This window comes from Patagioenas fasciata, chromosome 8 (assembly GCF_037038585.1).
Source record: "Patagioenas fasciata isolate bPatFas1 chromosome 8, bPatFas1.hap1, whole genome shotgun sequence".
NCBI classification, from domain to species: domain Eukaryota; kingdom Metazoa; phylum Chordata; class Aves; order Columbiformes; family Columbidae; genus Patagioenas; species Patagioenas fasciata.
This window is the reverse complement of record NC_092527.1, coordinates 6,553,525-6,572,853: the sequence shown is the minus strand read 5'-3', so window position 1 is coordinate 6,572,853 and position 19,329 is coordinate 6,553,525. Positions and strand designations below refer to the sequence as shown.

Below are 19,329 nucleotides of genomic sequence, written 5' to 3'. Positions count from 1 at the left end.
CTTCATTCAAACCTTTCAGCTTCTCATGGATATGTGTGTGAGAGCCACAATCAGTCTATTTTTCGAACTATGTCAACTGAGTTGATGTTGTTTTACAAGCTTCGCCTCTGTTATATCCTGTATCTCACGGCTCCGAGACTAGATCTGCATCCTTACATGTAGTTTAATTGGTCCCTGGGTTCATTTGCTGGTGGCTTAAGGCTGAAAGCAAAAGAAAACTACATTTCCAGGGCTCTCCTTGTCTAAATGCTGCTTTTGCTCTACATAGTCAGTGCCCTGGGACTGCTGAGAAAAGCAGGGGCACAGTCAGCGTCTAATTGTAGTAACTGCAAAACAGCACTAAGTATTTATGTTGGCGGTTTGCAGAACAAGTTGCTGCTTAACATGAGCCTAAAGAGACTTCTTCAGGCAGCTGAATCATCTTGAAGCTGCTTCTGACTTAATCCAGCACATGGGAATATGTGCCTTAAGCTCTGCTCATGCCCGACCTTGCTGGGCAGTCCAGCTTTTCGTATTTATTGTATTCCCAATTTGAAAAAATATGGTCTTCAAACGTGGGATTAACAGATGAAATGCTTGATGCAGATGAGGTTCTTAGGGACACGGTTTTGAGGTGGACTTGGCAGTGGTAGGTCAATGGTTGGACTTCATGGTCTTAAGGGTCTTTTCCAACCAAGCCAATTCTGTGATTCTATGAACCAGCGCTGAAGTGAAGGGATGTGGAGACGCACGGCCACCACATGGAACCATCTGATGAGGTGAGCTGTTGAAAATCCAGCTTTTCCATGTGATTGTGGGAGAAGAAGCCTGGCTTAGAGGGAGACGTCTCTCAACTAAAGTGTATCAGGTGCTTTTCAGAGGACAGAGGATTGGTGGTTTTCATAGACAAGCACTGGCGTGAATGGGGAAAAGAAGTCAGAGGGACTGTTTTGGTTGCTGTAATGGAAGGAAAAAGCTTTGAAGGGCTTGTTGAATGTTTATTCAACTTCTGGATGTTGAGAAGAATTTATTTTGCAATTTTTATGTAAAACTCATATTTCTACCATAAAGATGACTGATTGTCTTATCCACCCAACAGGAACCACAGGTGCAGGTTTTCCTCCAGCCTGAAAAAACTATGAGAGGAGCGTTATCTCTCACCTTGCCAGTGCTTTAGGTCCTTTGTGTCATCTATTTTTCTCGACAAAGAGCCCACGAAGGAGAACAGGAAATTTCAGTCTGACTTTGGCACATGCATTCTGTGCATGTGAGGGGAGGAGGCCTTGAAACCACCCATGTTACATGGATAATTCTGTACTATTATAAACTCAATGTCTCATCCTTTTGCCTTGCTTGACACAAACATTCATTTTTGCATTATTCTGTATGCCCCAATGTGATATAAGAAGCTAAATATATTACCAGTTGCAGATACTCTTGTTTCTGGTGCACTCTACTCCAAATGATCCTCATCCTGGGAGGATTTCCTGGGCAGGCTGGAGCAGTTGTCTGCTCTTCACAAGAGCTACTTCTCAGTGTTTCTCACTGATAATGGAAAGAATCTCCACACTAAAGGAAAATCCTTGACATAACCCTGTTGAGTTGTTTATTTGACTTTCAGCACTTGGGAATCAATGGGGTTTGAAAGACAGCGAGAGAGCCCAGCCCTGGATATCTCCATCCCTTCCATGGGGAGGAACGAACAGGTTTCAGCTTCATTTTCAGAGGCTTCAGAAAGGACCAAAATAAGAGGGAATGTCCAATGTCACAAAACCATAGGACTAATTTTTGGAGATAAATACTGCCAATTCCTGCTCCTTGGTCTTGACAAGGCTGCTTTGACATGGTAGTTCCAGCCTTGCCTCCACCCTTGGGGGCCGAATTCTTTTCCAGTTGCCCTGTACAAATCTGTAGGGCACCTTGGCCCCAGAAGGAGCTACTGGAGGCACTCTCGTTTGGGGCAAAAGGTAAAAAGAATGGCCAGCTGTGCCCTGAGGAGGAGTCAGATGAGCTAATGTTTCAGTAGGTGGCACTCCTGCCTCTGCCTCGGGGACTGGAGTGAGTTTTGGGTGCATGGGGGGCAACATCCCACAGATGAGACGTGATGACTCCCCAGGGTGAACGGCGACTCCATTTGGTTATAACAGGCTTTTTGCAAGAGTTCAGCTTCTATCCTTGCAGCTTTCCTCTAGATCCTCCTGTATTTTCAGTATTTCCCTTCTGTATTTGTAGTCTTTCCTCCTTCACATTGTAAAGGTGTTGCTGTGAATATGCACGTAGGGAACACATTTGGCTTTGCAAGTCGCTGCGCACCAGCACCAAGCAGAGTCTCCTGGGTCACACACCTTCCAAAATGTGCACCGAGCCCCCACCAGCAGAGCAACGCAGCGCAAAATCCAGGCTGATCTGTTTCTGTAGATATTTCAGGTGAAGAGTCAGGATTGGCATTGGAGTGGATTAGAAAATACATTGTTCCAGGATAAGGGAAAGTATTTATGTATGTACTTGGTGATGCTTCTCTGGCCATGCTGTCCTGACCGGCTGTAGCAAGGTGACATTTGCCTGTTAGCCATCCCCCTTGCTACCTGAACTTTGATTGGCAAGCCCAGGGAGATGTTTGCAGAATAGAGAGCTTTCAAATATGTTTTTAGCTTGGAAGATGGCAGCTGAGTGGGTGCATTTGGTGACAGATGATCCTTGAAAAGTTTAGAAGCAGAAGCTATTAAAACCTAGGAGATGTGCAGAGAGGAAATATTGTGAGCGTATCAGAGACTGATCGAAAAGAAGAAACATCTCTGTTTTGTGTGATTCTGGCGCGCTGCGTTTTGGGGCAGATAGGGCACCGTCTGCAGATGCTCTTTTTGTTTTGGCTTCGTGCTCACTTGACATCCAGGCACAGCATTGCAGCAGCTGGATCAGAAAAAGGCTTTGGGATGATTGTAGCCAGAGGCTCCCCTAACAAACCTTCGCCCCGTCCTCCCGAAACCCAAGCCAGCTGGTGCATTCCTGCCATTCTTCTCTCTAAAGTCGTTTCTTTCCGTTCGTTGGATCAAGAAGACAAAGCAGCTGCTTGGAGAGTCTGAAGCTTTATCAGGAACTTTCAGTGGAAAAGAATGGGATGGGAGGATTTATTTTTACCCTGAGATGTTGGAGTTTACACGGCAGCCAGCACCAGGAAAGCCTGAAGTGTGAACCGTAGGGATGGGATCTGGCAGAGCAGCGAACAGTAGAAAACAGGCAACTGCTGCTGCCTTCCCGCAGCAGAATCTGGCTGTCAGGTTGTGAAGCCCTTTGGGCTGCTTTGGCCTCATCCTTAAATCAAGCGAGCCCAGCTTTAGATTGGCAGCTGCTGATTATAGTCCCAAATCGAAAACTGAGCCATAAAATCTCTCTTTAGACCTTGCAGGTCTTACAAAAACTGCTTCCCATCTGTAAATAAATTTTCTTTAGACATACCTAGCTAAATTCCCTGCCAGTTTTACTTCCTATAACTTCTCATGGTTTTGTCCAGACCCTTTCTGATCTAGGTGCTGTTGTCTCAGTCCCAGGCTGGGTACCTCTAATAGAAACCAAGTAATGTCGCTTTACTGCTTGTCATCGAGAAATTACACACAAGTTTTGCCCCAGCGCTGTTATTCTTTGGAAGCCTGGTTGATGTGGCTTAACCGTATCCCCATCTCCCTTGTCCAGGAGCTGGCATCACTTCCTCAGGGAGGAAAACATTAGAACTTTAAGCATGTCATCTAAATGCTATTAAAACATTTTATTTATCGTTGATTTCTAGTTTGTAGGCAGCAGGAGCGTATCTCTGTAACGCTGGTCTTTAAATTGGAAATGTTCAGAAGATAGTTGGTGCTTTTGTTCCTAGAGAGTTATGCAAGATTGAAATGGAGGGAATATAGAGTAAAAAATGCTGTCTGAGCTTAAAGCGCTTTGGCAACCCATGAAAACGAGCAGGGAACTTTGCTTTTGCGCCTGGCACATATGCATCAAAGGCACTGAAAACTGAAACTGAAAACTGAACCCTGAATCGGGTTTTGTATAACCCGATTTTTTTCACGTGCATCTCAAAAAATGCAGGAGGTATCAAACACGTTGAAGAACCTGCAAAGGCTCTTGCCTATGAACAGAGGTCAGGCCGTTGCAAACAACAGCATTGAGCAGGGAGCAGTTGGAATTCTTCATCCGTGCTTTTTTAAATTTTAATTTATTTTATAAAGACCATCTGCAGGTTGAAGGCTGGAACCCTGGACTCAGCCAAGTGTCAGTATGTAACAGTAAGAAACAACAACACAAAAAGCTCGATCCCGTAAACACGGTGTCTGTCTAGCTGTCTCTCATTTCCAGATAATGCCCCGATGGGAGGTCTAGACACGCTGCTAACAGCAGATACAAACATGTAGGTACCACCCACATCCCAAAAATGTATCTATGGCTACATCCTACCTCTCTCCTCCCCAAATCAAACTCCCAGAGAGGGAAATGGGGCAGCTGCTTCTGCTGCCCTGAAAACATCCGAGCATGAAACTGTGCCCGTGCCCCAGCGTTTCACGACACCTGTGCCCTAGCTGGGTTCTGGGGGTTTTTATCTCTGACCCTTCCAGACTGTGCAATGTTATCGGGACACCCCTAAAGCCACTAGTTTATTGCCCTCAGATCCCTCTTTCTACCTTGGAAGGCAAAACCCAGGAGCCGTGTTGTCACGATGTGCATCACTGTCCCTTCCGTGCCTGGCAAACGCAGGCAAGGCAAAGGAAAACAGAACCATTTGGCACTGAGGGCGCAGCCGATGCGGCTCATTTATTTTGTTTTGTTATTTTTGTGCTGCAGACCCGTGGACTGTATCGCACAGGTAGAACCAGCGTGCAGCGGTTTGTTGGCACACAGAAAATCCTAGTGCATGAGGCACCGCGCTTGCACGCTGGGAAAATCCTATTGCATTTGGTATGGGAGAAAGCAGCTTATGCTTTTGTGTGGGTATTGGGGCTGCACAGTCTATTTCCCATATTTTAAGTTAGTTTTTTTGTTTGTTTTTTTTTTTTTTTTTTGGTGCTCTAAAACCCATATGCCCTGCCTCCAGGCTTTTTCAGTGCAGACATACTTGACCGATATCCACATTAAAAACTGGGTTTTTGGAGCCTGGAGCTTGCAGAGGCTGAGCAGGAGCCATGCCAGGCACTGGCTTGTGCTTTCACTCCGAGAAGGCAACAAAAATTGGCTGTTTAAAGAAAATTAAAAAAAAGTAAATGGGAGGTAAAGCGGGCAAGTTCTGTAGGGAAGAAGTAGCACCCTTGGCTGGAGCAGAGGATGGGAAGTGAGAGGAGCAGGGGCCACCCCGAAAGCGGGACGGAGAGCGCAGGTTTGTGCAGGGGCTGCACCCGTTCGGTGGCCTCCGCCTGCAAAAGGCCGGGAGGGGAGGGCTCGGCACAGGCTCCCGGCGGCGGAGCCCTCCCGCAGCCCCGGGGGGAGCCCCCTCCTTCCCGCATCCCCCTCCGGGCGAGCCCGCGGGGCTGTGGGCGGTGCGGGGAGTGCATGTGCATCCTCGCCCCTGCCTCCCTCCCCGCCGCCTTCCCTCCTTCCCTCCCCCTCGCCGGGTGCGTGTGTGTGTGTCTCCCGCTCCCTCTCCAGCTTTAAGCCTGACACAGGCGGCTCGAAATCGCCCCTAACAACCCGGCTCCCGGTGCCGGCGGTGGGGGGTCCGGCTGCGGCGGGGCCCCCGGCGGGCAGCGCCGGGCCGGGCTCGGAGCGGGGGGGGGGTGGAGGAGAAGTTGGCCCAAGTGCGGGGAGGCGGCGAGCGGCCCGGCGGGGGGAAAGTTGCCGGGAGAGGCGAGGGGCGAGCGAGGCGGCAGGACCATGGGCACTTTGCGGGATTTACAGTACGCGCTGCAGGAGAAGATCGAGGAGCTGCGGCAGCGGGATGCGCTCATCGACGAGCTGGAGCTGGAGTTGGACCAGAAGGACGAACTGATCCAGAAGCTGCAGAACGAGCTGGACAAGTATCGCTCCGTGATCCGGCCCGCCACCCAGCAAGCACAGCAGCAGAGCGCCGGCACCTTGCAGGGCGAGCAGAGGACCAAGCGGCAGGCGATATCGGCCGAGCCCACCGCTTTTGACATCCAGGATCTCAGCCACGTCACCCTCCCCTTCTACCCCAAGAGCCCACAGTAAGCAGGGGGTTCAACGCGGGGACCCACGGAGCGCTCCGTGCCTCGCCCCTCGCCGCGCTCAGCCCCTCTCGCCCCCTTCTCCCCTCGCTGCTTGCGGGGCAGCCGCCTTTTTCCTTCCAGCCCCCGTCCTCGCTGCCGCCGCCCGCCGGGGAGGGACCGGGGATGGACCGGGGATGGACCGGGGATGGGGAGGCGGGGGGCGCGGAGCGGAGCCCCGAATCGCGGCCGCCCCGGGTGCCGCCCGCACCCTCCCGGGTGGGAAAGTTGCGAGCTCCGGGCTTGGGATGTGCGCCAGGAGCGAGCCCCGAGGTGGGGGGAGAGCCGCGCTGCTTTCGGACCCGGCCGTCCCCAACCCGCCGGGGGAGGCCACGGCTCGGGCTCGGGCGGGCGGCCGCCGGGGGAGTTTCTGCTGCCGGCGGGTTGAACCGGAGCGTATCGCGGTGTCGGGGGCTCAACCGTGGCGATTGGGGACAGCAGACAGCCGGAGGTCTCTGTCCTCCCGGGAGGAGCCGCGTCCTGCTGGGAGCCATTCACAGGGCGGGCAAGGAAACTTGTGCGGTGCCCGGGTCTCCGGCAGCCTCCTGGCCGCCCTGCCTGGCCCCCCTTGCCCGGTGGTTGCTCTTTTGGGGAAGGGAAGGCGGTGGCAGGGGCTCGTTGCAGTATGCTAGTCCGAGGGAGGCTGTGCGGGGGGCGGCGGGGAGGGAAAGTTGCGGGGAACCTCGGCTGCCAGCACACCCGGGAGATGCTCTGTCCTGGTTTCACACTTGCCGCAGACGAGGGAAATTACAGCGATTTAATGGAGAAAACGGAGACCTTGCAGGAGAGAAATCACCTCCTCCCTCCCGCTCCCCGCTTGATATCTTTTCTTAGCCAATAAATTGCAATGCATTTGGTCCAGCACTCCTTAAGGAGATAAAAATAAGAGATGATCCGCTGCTGAAGTGCCTGGCTTCGTGTGCAAGTGCAGCACAGGCCGGGCCGGGGCTCGGAGCTGCCGGCAACCGGGACTCGACCTCCCCGGTAGACAAACCCGCCTCCCCTTTGCGGCCGACATGTTCCTTGCCGGGTGAAACGGGAGCACTGGGTCGCGGGGGATGGCGGGAGCCCTCCCGGCAGCCGGGTTTGCTCTGGTCCTGGCTGGGCTGCGGGTACAGGTCACCCCACACCGCTCCTCGGGGCACATGGCGGTTGGGCCCTCAGCCTCTCGACGCTCTCGGGAGCGCTTCCCCAGCCCCGCACGGGTGCAGGGTTACCCCCGGGGCGGGGCGATGGCGGGCGGGTGGCACAGGTGCGGTGGGTGAGGTGAAGCACCTGTGAGGGGCGATGCCCAGGTGCTCGCCATTGCCCTAACTGGGGATGCCGGAGAAGCAGTTGCCAGCCCGCCGCCGCGACTCACTTGTTTCCTCCAGTAAGGTACGAGCTGGGGTCGAGACCGGGACTAGGGCCGGGTGGTGCTGCCGGCCCTGCCCGCGCAGCCTCAGCCGTTCCCGCCGCCATGGCGGGGCCCCGCCGTCTCCTGGCAACCGGCTGCCCGGGGAGCCCGGCCGCCATGGGCCCCGGGACCCCCGGCCGTGTGGCGGCTCCCCTGCCTGCTTCCCCCACCCCCTTCCCGCCGCCGTTTCTCCACAGATATTTTGCCCTTTTAAGGCGAACGGCCGCCGCTCTGGATTCAAAAGGGCAGTGGGGAGAAACTGTGGTGGACCAAAAGAAAAACAAACCCCACAACACCCCCAAAAGTGGAGTGCGTTCTGTCCAGTGGAAGGGTGGGCTGCCACATTCATCTGCTAAACGTGTGAGGAGGATAAGGTGGCCCATCAGTTTCCTCAGTTATAACTATAGGACAGCATATGGTGTCCAAAAATGTTTATTTTTCTGTCAGGGACATGTAAGCGTTTGTCCCTTGGTGCCTTCAAAATGTGACCGGAGCTCCACGGGGCTTGAGGAAATACTCTGGGTTTCAGCAGAGCAAGCCTGGAGCTTCTGCTGTGTAGAGTGAAACACGTAGGAAGCCTGTTGAACCCCTGAATTAGCGTTTTCCAGCTTGAATTTTAATTGCTTGTTGTGTATGTGATTTGCTGTAGTCTCATGTGGAGCACGCGTGCCACCGCCCTGGGGGAGAGTTTCATTGTATTTCTGTGGTCAATACTCTGATACTATTTACAGTATTTAAGTCAACTTGCAGCTTCAGACTGTAATCACTGAGGTGGTAAAGATACTCGCTCACAGCCTCAGGAGCACATGTTGCTCTAGGAAGCATTTGGTCTTCTGTTTGAGCTGTTATGTCACAGTGATGAGAAGCCCTCAAAGCCTCGTGCCCAAGGATGGACACCAGCTGAGGTGACACAACATCAAAGAATCCCAGAATGTCAGGGTTGGAAGGGCCCTGGAAAGCTCATCCAGTGCAATCCCCCCATGGAGCAGGAACACCCAGATGAGGTTACACAGGAAGGTGTCCAGGCGGGTTTGAATGTCTGCAGAGAAGGAGACTCCACAACCTCCCTGGGCAGCCTGGGCCAGGCTCTGCCACCCTCACCATGAAGAAGTTTCTTCTCAAATTTAAGTGGAACCTCTTGTGTTCCAGCATGAACCCGTTACCCCTTGTCCTACCGAGAAGAGCCTGGCTTCATCCTTGTGATGCTCACCCTTTATAGATTTGTAACCATTAATGAGGTCACCCCTCAGTCTCCTCTTCTCCAGCTCCAGAGCCCCAGCTCCCTCAGCCTTTCCTCACACGGGAGATGCTCCACTCCCTTCAGCATCTTGGTGGCTGCGCTGGACTCTCTCCAGCAGTTCCCTGTCCTTCTGGAACTGAGGGGCCACAACTGGACACAATATTCCAGGTGTGGTTTCCCCAGGGCAGAGCAGAGGGGCAGGAGAACCTCTCTGACCTACTGACCACCCCCTTCTAATCCACCCCAGGTACCATTGGCCTTCCTGGCCACAAGGGCCCAGTGCTGGCTCATGGTCATCCTGCTGTCCCCAGGACCCCCAGGTCGCTTTCCCCTACACTGTTCTCTAATAGGTCATTCCCCAACTTATACTGGAACCTGGCTTTGCTCCTACCCAGAACATCTTCTGGAGATAGACGGTCATCTTGGGCACTTGCCTAAATCTGTAATGGCACTGATGAGCACTTTTAATTTGAGCATCCCCATGGAAAGGAGGACATGGCCACCTAAATAAAGGAAAACAGGAGCGGTGTATTCTGCTTACTTGCACTTCTCGTTATTAAAATACAATCCAGATGACCTGTTAGTGGTGAAGGTACCTGGGAGGCTGAGGAAGCACAACTGCTTTAGTTTATTCAGGATCATTAATATCTAAATTTTGCTTTTCCTTATGCTTTTCTACATGCTTACACAGTGCTCATGGGTGTTTGAGGGGAAGTCCTTGTCTCAATTTAACAAATGTGACACAATCTCGATGACCTTTTGATATTCAAGATAACTGTGGTAGTACTGGGGGGATTAAGGTGGAGAGGACCTGGAAGCACAACAGGAGCTACCGAAATATGGAAAGAAGGGTTGGCTTTTTTGCCTCGTTCCTGCCAAACCTCAGTGACTCTTGAGGTAATGGCATCCAGCCTTTGGTTTTGGCAAGTCACCAAAGTATAGCCTGGGTTCCAGCTTTGTACAGGAGTAGGAGCACCAACAGGACCCAGTGGCCAAGTGCCTATGGAAGCTCCTGTGATTCCACATAGAAGATTCTGGGTTATAGAACGGTTAGACTCTGACTGGCTTTTAAGTGTGAAAGTAAATTTAATTGCCTTGTATGGAAAAATAAGATTAAATGGCCTGCAAGATCTCACTTTGCACACAACCCCACCATTAAGATCCATGCATTTTTAAAAAAATATCTGTTTCAGAGCATTAAGAGTTTTAGTTGCTGTTGCAGGGTTGGACTTATTTTGCCTCTAAGCTTTTTTTGTTTCAATGTGAAATGGGAGTTCGCATGAGGAGTTTATAGCTAGAGCCTGTGGAGGGACACATCCTGCTGTTTTCTTCCAAGTTACGAGACCAGTGAGAGAAGTCAGGCATTGGCATCTTTATCAGTCTTCACATTCAAGTAACTAGAAGGCAGTTGTCTAAAATAAGTGGCTTTTTCTTTCCCCTCCCAAAGGAAATAACTCTCAAGAAGTGACTGGAGTTCAGTGGGCACAGGCTGTGGAGAAAGCTGGATGGTTTTCCACGGCAGAAAAATGCAGCGCAAAATCCCTATCTCCTCTTCATCTTTTAGAATCTGTTTGTTTTTCCGCACCTCTGACCTCTTGCAGGATATATCCTGGCTGCTAACAGCCTGTCGGCATGAAAAGAATACTGCCAGACCAAGTTTGTACCAGCTGTTAACTCCAATTAAGATTTTACAGAGCTGCAGACCAAAGAATGGCTTTTTGCAGAACAAAGAATAGCTTTTTTTAACCAGGAAGCTGTAAGTCTCATCTTTTCGCTTTCGGTATTTTGTACTTGCTGTGGGAAAATACCTAAGACTTTCATTTCAAAAGGCCGTTTTGTTTGGTGATTGGCAACAGCTGTATGCTTTTTTTGGAGGGCTGTGTAATCAGCATATTTTGTTTTCCAGAAGGGAAAAGAAAATGTAGAAGCAGAATGTAAAATAAAGCGGAGAGCTGGAGAGAGGGAAGAAATGTATAGGGCTCGATGTTCTCAGGGGTGGTGTGTGTCCCGTCGTTAACTGAGATAACGGCAAAATGCTGTGTCATTTATAGAAAATGTTGAGTAAGATGAAAAATGACTTGTTTTTGTGAGTTAACAGACTTAGGAATGCTTTGAATGTAAAGTTGGGGAATCTGCCAAAATACCAGAGATTTGTATTTTGGGGGAGGAGCAGCCTGTGAGTGGTATTTAAGAGTTCTGGTTTAAAAAAAAAAATTAGAATACTTGGTTGCATAGCCTTAGGGAAAGTATAACATACATAGAAGAGATTTAACAAAATCCCTTCAACAGCCAAATTGGCTCTTTGAAAGCAAATATGTATGTTTTCTGTGGACTAGAGGCATATTTTTAAGCAATCACAATAGTACTAAAACCCCCAGAAATATTTGAAAAGCACTTCATACTTGGAGTGTTTGCATGAAATTATCTGCTGGTGTTTATAAATGTTACATATGCTGCGGTACCCAGGAGCCATTCATTAATTAAAACTCTCAATCTATAGCGCTAAACAACCAAGACAGCCCAAACCTCAACCTCTTTTCTTAACCCTCATGCTTTCCTCTTTCTAAAATTATTTGGAGTGTGATTCTAATAGAATTTAACCCCTAGAAACTGATGGATGAGGGGCTTGTGATGGGGAGTGGAGACGTCCTCCCGCCAGGATTGCGTTGGTGTCAGACAGGAGCTGTGACAGCAGACGAAGGATGGTGGCCTCTGGAGTCCCCGTACTTTCTGGTTTTGGTGTCGCGCTGCGGAAAATGTCATTTAGGCTGGATATTAGAAAGAAATTCTTTACGGAGAGAGTGGTCAGGCATTGGAATGGCTGCCCAGGGAGGTGCTGGACTCACCGGCCCTGGAGGTTTTTAAACTGAGATTGGACATGGCACTTAGTGCCATGATCTGGTCAATGGACTGGAGTTGGACCAAGGGTTGGACTTGGTGATCTCTGAGCTCTTTTCCAACCCAGTCCATTCTGTGATATCAAAAGCAGTCAGCAGCGGTGGATGTAGGGGTGCCACCTTAAATTTGTGTTTTGCTATCGAGATGTAATTCAGTGTGATGTGTCCAACGACCAACTGAAATGTGTTTATTGTTTGTTTAAGCGTAATTAACTTTTATGCGCTATGTGATATAACAGTGAAATCCATCTGAATGCAATTTCACATTGTTCTGAAGAAGAATTTATGTGCCTGGAAAGATCTGCTAATTCTTGATTAAATTGTAGAATGTCCTGAGTTGGGAGAGACCCGCGAGGATCATGGAGTCCAACTCCTGTCCCTGCACAGGACACCCCACAGGTCACTCCGTGTGTCTGAGGATGTCGTCCAGTCCCTTCTTGAACACTGTCAGGTTGGGGCTGTGACACTTCCCTGGGGAGCCTGTTCAGTGCCCAGCACCTCTGGGTGAAGAACCTTTTCCTAATGTCCAACCGACCCTCCCCAGCACATCTTCCTGCTGGTCCCCCTACAGTGTTTGTGGGTTTTTTGGTATGCAGGATTTAGGGGGTTAGGAGTCTTCGGGTACATGTTGAGTGGCGATGGGGCAGCGTCTCTCCACAGGTAGCATGTCTGCGAGAGATGATGATGTGCCCACTGATATGAGATGTCGCCAAGAGTGTTGCGGTGGGGAATGACCTCCCTTAGGCCTGTGCTGACCAGCTTCCCACTTGTCTTGGGGGCTGTCAAGAGGTCAGATTGACTTTTCTCCTGCCATGGTGCCGCTCAAACCCTATCGTGGCGTTGGTGTTCGGCTTCAGCTGGTTGATTTGCGCGGACAAGCTCCTTGATGCTCTGAAGGACAACCTGCTTCTGTAGCAAGTGCTGCTGGACCTGGGTACATGGGACTTGTACCCACTCAGCAGCCCAGTCCTAAACTCATCTCTACGCTGGCCAAGGCAACTTGGCAGAGTTGCTTAGTGAACCGTCTCTTCATTCCCCAAACACCTAACTTGTTCCTCTTCTGCTCACGTAGCCGGGCTGAAGGCAGAGCCTCCTCGCGCTTCACAGGGATGAGTTGTTATCGTGAGGGATGCTACGCTTCCTGTCACAAGTTTTAACGTGCAACGTGTCAAGGATAGCGGCGGATGCGAGGCAGTCAGATGTTATTTTCCGCTGTTTTGACAGGCCTGGCTTGGCGGTGGTGGTGCTGGGGCTTTCCTCTCTGCCAGAGACGCGTGTGTGACTCACACCCGGTGCCTCTGCTGCTTCACGCCTTGTGGGGCGGCAAGCGCGAGGTTGCCGGTGGTTTGGCTCTCCGTAATTCAGCTTTCTGAGGCTTTATTTACTAACGGTAGTAAGGAATAACTGCGATGCATTTAGTTACTATGCAGAGGACAAAGATTTTTCTCTCTTGACAAGTAGTGTTCTGGGTCATGTGTGAAGTACGCTTGTTTAGTCAGGTAATGTGTATGCTGAATGTAAACTCTAAGGACTTGAGGTGTTTTATTCAAAGGAAGGTAAAAAATGACTCACTGGACAAAGCCACATATTTGTTTGGTCATTTTCTGTCTGATTCTGGCTTTGATGAGTGACAGCAAGATTAAATGCCGCTGCAATGTCAATTATTTGTAGTTCTGCTAAGTAGCAATAAGCAACACACACTTCTCTGAATTTCTGCTGCTTTTGGATATTAATTTTAGCAGTGTAGTATGAATACGCTACATTTTAAAGCAAAGTAGTTCTGTTCAGAAACTGTATTGAAATCTTTATAGTGGTTATATGCAAAAGTACTCAAGTACAGTAGTTTTAAGCAAGCAAATAGCACTTCAATGCAGGCAGTCATTAACATGGAAACTATTTTTAAAAAATTGCAATATATCTCCTTAAATTCATTTTCTACAGAATTAACCTTATTCCTTTTAGCTGTGTTACTGGGTGAGTGCTGTAGGTGGATCGTTGTCAAGTCCATCAACAGAAAAATGAGGTCCCAGGCCACCGACGCGAATGCCTTCTCTCCAGGGTGGCTGTGAAAGTTGTCCTGAGCTTTAGCATCCCATGTGCCTAAACACAGTGTGCATCTTATGTGTCTGAAATGCATCAATCCCCACTGGCCTCCTGGATCAGCATGCTGGTATTTAGCAAAAATGTATGTTGAAGCACAAAATACAGAGTAGTCAGCTGTTTGCAGTGACCTGCGCTGGGAAGGTGAGCGCACTCTCTGCCTTCGCTAAACACCGTCTCACTGAACACCAGAAGCAAAATCACGAGTCAAGAGGAAAAAAATGCTCCTGTAGAGAGCTGAAAAGGACACAGTGACTTGATATGTACCTGGTTTTTTTTGGTTATCCTGCTTGGGATGGGTGCTGCGGGATGCTGAGGTTTCAGAAGGCGTTGGATGTGAACCTTCTCTTAAGGTGAGGGGTTCTGGGAGGTTGTGCTTTTTTGCCTGGGAGATGGTGGTGGTTTAAATGCCACTTACTGTCATATCGAAAATCCTTACTGCCTGCCTTGCTCGTAGTGCTTCTCTCTTGGCTTTTCATGGAGCCAAAATGCTTGCATTTGTAGCATGCTCAAGGAGAAATATTTGTGTAAGTGTTTTTCATCTGCTGTTTTGCCATTTCTAGGGGTACATGCAGGCAGAGAAGTCCCTGACATTCCTGTTTTGTGTAGCCTGTCTGTGTTCTGTAAGGGCTGATGGAACAGGAAAAAACAAAAGTCTTTGCTACATCGGAGCCTACAACAGCACAAATAATTCCTCTCTCCTTCTCTCAACATCTGCAGAAAGTGGTTTGCTTGCAAGTGTGCACATTGCTTGGATGTGTACTGCATATACGGACAGCCCAAACATCTGAAATTGTATTAGGGTCTTTTAGAAACAGTGGAGAAGCACCTACCTGGGAGGGTTTGTGTCACAGAGACAGCTACAGCGTACTCGTGAAACAGCGAGCACAGGACTTGGCGTTTTGCGATGTTCATGCAGTCACTGGTTTCCTTGGAAACTACAGCCCGAGCATGTATAGCCAAACTTGAACACTGGTGCCTGCTTTCAAAGTAGAAAATGGGCTCCCAGCCTTGAAAATTGCAAAGTAGAGTTGGGATATTTGGCCTGTACTTGGTGGTTGTTTGTTAGGAGCAATCTTGAAGTAGGATATCGCCAAAAAAGAAAAAGCCCCTCATCATACTGCAACGCCTTTCCTGCCTGGAGATGTGTTTCTTTCTCCAAAATTCCTTTTTTTTTTTATTTGGTTTGTGAGCATATTTGTTGGAGGTGTTTCATGTTAGACACACAAACTGTGTCAGGAAAGCTGTGGACCAGCTCTGCAACGTGGGCTTGAAGCAGATTCGAAAACTACTCAGCCAGGCCAGCTCATTTTGTTCACTTCTTTAATATTCCGTGAACTGGTGATCATGGGGGATCTGAACAAATAGAAATCATCATGTAGCTGTCTGGGCTGGCTGAAAATGAAACTGTAATCCTGTAAATATTGGCGTGCTTTGTGTTAAATGTGATATTCTAGGTTCAAGAGAAACATATATAATGACTATTGAGTGTGTGCACATACATACTTATCCACATGTATGAGTGTAGTGCTTTAACATCAATATGCAAGATGGACTTTTACCAGGATAGAAAACAATCAAGCCCTGATATTGGTGGTGTATATGGGATTTTTCCAGTATCAGCTGGGCTCTGGGAATGTCAAAATGCTGTTTGCTTCTGAGGCTTAGCAGCCACAGAGTATCAGTGAGATTCAGGAGTAAGCGAGTAAATAACTGGTGAAGTGGATGTGATGAAAATCTAAAGCCGTTGCTCCCTGCCCCCAGCGTAAGCGGGTCCCTGGAATCTGTCACTGCTTGTTACTATTTAAACTGCTTATTCGATGTCATTCGTGTGCGAAGATCCACCGGGTGAGGGAAATTCATTAGTGCGCTTGTAGTCCAGAGGCTAAATGAGGAAAATAACTTTCTTGGTGGGTAACATTTCTGATGACTAGGAGAACTCAATTGCAGCCTGAGTTAGGCCACAGCACACCAAGGCAATAGCCAAACATTTAATGAAGGTGTAGATAAACCAGATAAACTGAATGTGATGCAAACAGTGCTGTTCAGCTATAGGTTTATGCTTGCTGGAAACAACAGGGATCTTATAGCTAAAGAGATGCTCTGCCGGGTCACTCCAGCCAACAGCAAAATGAGAGTCCGGGTTTTCCCCGTTCTTCACTGGATCTCTTAATTTTCACCAGGCGGCTGTCAGTCAAAGTCCCGACCTTCAGTTGCTGTTTTGCTCCTACGGCTGAGGAAGAAGTTCTTGGCAACAGCCAGAACGTTCCTCTGTTTCTTGTCTCCTGTTAGAGCCATTCTGTTCCTTTACTCCTCTCCAGGGTCGCAGCTCCCCTGATCTTCCAGCTTTTGAATACTCTGAGACCTTTTTCACTTAACAAAGCAGAAAGTTCAAAGGTTCACAGCTTGCAGAAATCATAGAATCATTTTGGTTGGAAAAGACCCCTAAGGTCATCGAGTCCAAGCACTAAACCATGTCTACAAGAACCTCATCTATGTATCTTTTAAACACCTCCAGAAGTTATGCCAAGCAAACTTAATTGTGCTAAGTGAATTCACAGATACAAGCAGTTTCTAAACAAGTTCTCTAAGAAGCAGTATAGCCAATAATTCAATAAGGCAGTCTATTCCCTAACAGAAAGCCTTGCCATCCTCTTTTCCCTTCTCTTAGAAACATAGAAGAGTTTGGGTTGAAGGGACCTTCCCAGCTCCCCCAGTGCCCCCCCTGCCATGAGCAGGGCCATCTTCACCAGCTCAGGTTGCTCAGAGCCCCGTCCAGCCTGGCCTGGGATGTCTCCAGGGATGGTTCATCCACCACCTCTCTGGCCAACCTGGGCCAGGTTCTCACCACCCTCAGGGCAACAATTTCTTCCTCACGTCCAGTCTGAATCTCCCCTCCTTTAGTTTAAAACCACTGCTCCTTGTCCTGTCGCAACAGGCCCTGCTCCAAAGTCTGACCGCATCTTTCTTATTGGCTCCTTTTAAGTCCGGAAAGGCCACAATCAGGTCTCCCCAGAGCTTCTCCAGGTTGGACACCCTAACTTTCTCAGTACTTCCCTGGGTCTCTTGTTCCTGCTCCTCTTTTTTCTGCCCAACATTTTTCTCTCTTCCTATGGATGCTTGCCCTTTTCTTCCCTCTCAGCCCCAAAGCTCTTCCTTTTACAAAGCTGTCCCATCTGATAGGGTCCAGACTTTATATCTCCCTAAAAAACCTGCCTTATTTCCTCTATACATCAGGAGGCAGAGAGCCTTCAGTGGCTCTAGCATAAGGTACCGAGGGAGGCTTGATTTTCCTGACAATCCAGCTTTTCCTGTGTGCCAGTTTGTACAAAATCAACCAACTCGTGACTGATCGGATGTGACGTCCTGTGGGCCTCCTGTTACGGGCAAACAGCAATTCTGTCACGTCGGCCGCCTGCACCTCGCTCGCCTCAGCCAAAAGACAGATGATGCGCATCCCCTGCCCTGAAGAACCAGCGCCAAAAAGGCCACAAAGCAGGAGAGCGGCTGGTGTCGGGGCGTTTAGCGGTAAATGGCTTTGAGTTGTATTGACAAAACATCACGGTGCACGCCGTGCGGTGGCTGAATGTCATCCCGCAGTCGGTCGATGCGTCTTTGTGCGCTGCTTGATGAAGTGCTGCTCCAGCTCCGGGAGGCTGCGTTTTAGCGTTTGTCATGACTTGTCCTTATTACAGCCCTGCCTATGGACCAAAGAATAGCAAACCTGGCGCTGGTGGGGAGCGTACAGACAAAAGAGTGGGCTGATCTCAGAAATGTGCATATGTATGTTCAGCCATAACCTGTGTCTAAGTGCTGGAATGGTACTATTTATCCAAACTTGCTAGGTATTTAAAAACTCGTTGAATTTATATAAATATATGTTTGGTTTGCTTTTTCTTTCTTACACGTTATCACACATTTAAATCCTGTTAATTGCACGAGGGGGAGAACACATCTCCTGCTCATCAAATACTTGATTGCTCTCTGCTTTCCCAGGAGCAGCCTGGATCCGCGAGGCACACGAGAGAAATGAAGCACGAAGCAGCAATGGCTTTTCTCTATTAGCACTATATCCAAATGCAGACGTACTCAGATACCATGATAATGAGTATGTTGGGAGAGCTTAAGTAAGGCAGATACACTTTTTCCCTGAAAATAAGCCCTGCCCCAAAAGTAAGCCCCAGCATGATTCTTCAGGATTTTTGAGGATGCTCGAAATATAAGCCAGTATACTCCAAAAATAAGCTCTAGTTGCACTCATAAAAAAGGTCAATTTAAATAGCTCTACATGTAAAAAAGTATTAAGTTTTGGAGCAAAAATTAAAATAAGACCCCGTCTTATTTTCAGGGAAACAAGGTATTGGACGTTACCTTGGTTCAGGAAAGGAAGATGCAGCCTCTGACTCGCCGCTTAGAATTAGACTCCTTGCTGCGGGAAGATAATTGAAGTTTTAGGATGCTTCTGCTTGCAGAAGGGACACAGGTGGTGCAAGTCTCTCTTCTTTTGCTGCCTCTTAACTGACTGTGACAGGGTATCTCAGAGCCGCCGCTCGCCTGGGCAGGCACAGCTCACGTGGCTTATTTTTTGGCAGCGGCGCAGCGCTGCGTCGCAGGGTGGATTTTGTCTTGCAGCCCAGCAGTCTTTCATTAGAGGAGTCCCAAGGGAACACTAACTACCCATCTTCTTTCTCTCCGTTCATTTGCTAGATTTATTAATGCGCCTGCAGGAGGGCATGCACCGTCAAGGAGTGTTTTCTGCCGGCATGGCGAGCCTGTGCGCCCAAGCCTGTAATTGCGAATGCGGATATTTGGTGTGTGCCACCACCGTTCGTTAGGGATTAGGCGCTGGGGAAAATGACTTCTGGCTCTGTCTGGTGGAGGAGCTGATGTGTGGAAAGCAGCTGCTCTACCGTCTACTTTGCAAGTGGTGTTATTTCCCCATCAACCATCCTGGCAGGTACTTCTAGAGCTTGTGTTGGCCCTGACTAGGAACAGATTATCACTTCCCTCTTCAATCCTCAACTTTTTCTTCTTTCAGACCTTGTACAAAAATGACTGTCACTGTTATTTAGGTGGGCAAAGCAAGTCCAAAAGGGACGTGCGCTGATTTTGTGCCACTACTCTTGCCCAGACACAACAGGTGTTTGGTTTTTTTTAAATTTATTTTTTAATAAGAAAACCAAGAAGAGCTCAAATAGGAAACTAGCCTGATATTTAGAACATCACTTCAGATGTATAAACCCGGGTTAAGGCATTATCTCAGCATTTGCAGGTACAAATGGAAAAGCTTCCCTAGAGAGTGAGGCTGCCTCATCAGCGGAGCAAGGACAAATACACAGGAGACCTGCCTGAAATTGGGCAGAGCCAGGGACACAAGTCCATATCACTCAAATTCACCTCCAGAGCACGGTGGCTCTTTTCTCTTTCTTTCTTTCGACTGGAAATTCCATCCGTAAGCTGTACAGGACTCTTTTCAATTGCAGGTTTAATCAAAATGAACCTGGTTCCACTTGT

The 19,329-nt window shown here is 49.0% G+C and overlaps 1 protein-coding gene across 2 annotated transcripts in view; it reads left to right on the top strand.

The window, feature by feature from the left end:
* Positions 1-19,329, top strand: part of PRKG1 (protein kinase cGMP-dependent 1) — a 425,347-nt gene that overhangs the window by 25,275 nt on the left and 380,743 nt on the right. The window contains exon 1 of one of the 2 annotated variants that reach the window (XM_065843184.2): positions 5,764-6,143. The exons of the other annotated variant lie outside the window; for it this stretch is intronic. Coding sequence (XP_065699256.1) covers positions 5,833-6,143 — 311 coding nt within the window. The 5' untranslated portion in view covers positions 5,764-5,832. Of the gene's footprint in view, positions 1-5,763; positions 6,144-19,329 lie in introns of those variants that run through there. 2 annotated transcript variants of the gene reach the window in all.